Source organism: Dendrobium catenatum, unplaced genomic scaffold (genome assembly GCF_001605985.2).
Source record: "Dendrobium catenatum unplaced genomic scaffold, ASM160598v2 fragScaff_scaffold_1431, whole genome shotgun sequence".
In the NCBI taxonomy this organism is placed as follows: Eukaryota; Viridiplantae; Streptophyta; class Magnoliopsida; order Asparagales; family Orchidaceae; genus Dendrobium; species Dendrobium catenatum.
This window is the reverse complement of record NW_021319893.1, coordinates 260-1,637: the sequence shown is the minus strand read 5'-3', so window position 1 is coordinate 1,637 and position 1,378 is coordinate 260. Positions and strand designations below refer to the sequence as shown.

Below are 1,378 nucleotides of genomic sequence, written 5' to 3'. Positions count from 1 at the left end.
GGATCTGAATTCATTATTGGATGCCAATTAATTTTATTGATAATATTTTTTAAAAAGTTTCGAATCTAAATTTTTTACCAAAATAAAATTTAAATTTCAAAAAGCTCAAATACATAATTAAATTATCTGATTTATTAATTTAAAAATATTCGTAGATAATCAAATAAGCCCCACAAAATAATTTCCAACTGGCTTATCAATCCACCAATTAAAAATAAAATAATAATATCACACAGCTTCACCTACTTTTTCATTTTCATCAAATGCTCCTCCAAAACTCTTACCTTTTCTTCGCTACAAATACCCCAACAAATACGACAGTCTCACCGCAATATGGGTCTCAAGTTCAGCTTCGTCCCCATTGTCGACGCCATTAACCGCCGCTCCTTCACGGCCGCCGGCCTCCGCCGTTATTCCGTTGCGGTTGACCCAGACACCACCATCCAGTGCTGGCATCCCCCTTCCTTCTCCAAGCCGCCGCTCCTCCTCCTCCACGGCTTCGGCACTCCAGCTACGTGGCAGTGGAAGGCCCAGATTCGCCCCCTCAGCCGCCACTTCGACCTCATAGTGCCGGACCTCATCTTCTTCGGTCGGTCCACCACTCTGTCGCCGGAGCGGTCGGAGAAGTTCCAGGCGGCGGCGATTGTGGCTCTTTTGGCGAAACTAGAAATCTCCGGCAAATTGGCGGGGGTGGTGGGGACCAGCTATGGGGGGTTTGTGGCATACCACGTGGCAAAGATGATGGGACAAGCGTGGGTCGGGAAGGTGGTGATTGCCAGCTCGGACTTGGGGAAAACGGAGGAAGATGATCGGGGGATGAGGGAGAGGGCTGGTGGGGTCCATAGCGTGGAGGAGATTATGCTTCCGACCACGGCTACGTATTGCTTTCTAAAATAATTTCTTAGTACAAAAATTTTTATATTTAAATAATACTTTAATAAAATTGTCCCAAATAAAATCTAAATCAAGATATATGCGAGTAAGTTGTTGTTGCTAATTAATATGCCCCTTGTCAACCATAACGAGAAAAAAAGTCCCACAAAAAAAAATATTTATCAGTTATTCTTGAAATTACTTACATTAAAATAAAAAAGTTTAGGGAAAATTTTATATAGAAGGAGCTTAATCTTCAAAATTAGCAAAATGATCATAGTTAATAGAAATTTTAAAAATGAGCAAATTCATCAAATAAAATAACGCATTTAGAATGCGCCAAAAGAAATAGGGCATTCTGAATGCGTTATTTTGTTTGTTGCATTGAGTTCAAATAAGAGAGAAATAGAACTAGAGAGAGGAATGACTATTCAAAAAAAAATTAAATTATTAGCCAAAACTCTTGACTTATTCTTCTCATCTCCAGATGTGAGAGAGAGAGGAG

The 1,378-nt window shown here is 40.1% G+C and overlaps 1 protein-coding gene across 1 annotated transcript; it reads left to right on the top strand.

Moving 5' to 3' along the window:
• Positions 1-260: 260 nt before the first annotated feature.
• On the top strand, positions 261-878 carry LOC110115118 (the record flags this gene model as incomplete). Its single annotated transcript, XM_020848255.2, has 1 exon — positions 261-878. A coding segment is annotated over exon 1 (545 nt), but the record flags the coding sequence as incomplete, so codon positions are not given.
• Positions 879-1,378: the final 500 nt, after the last annotated feature.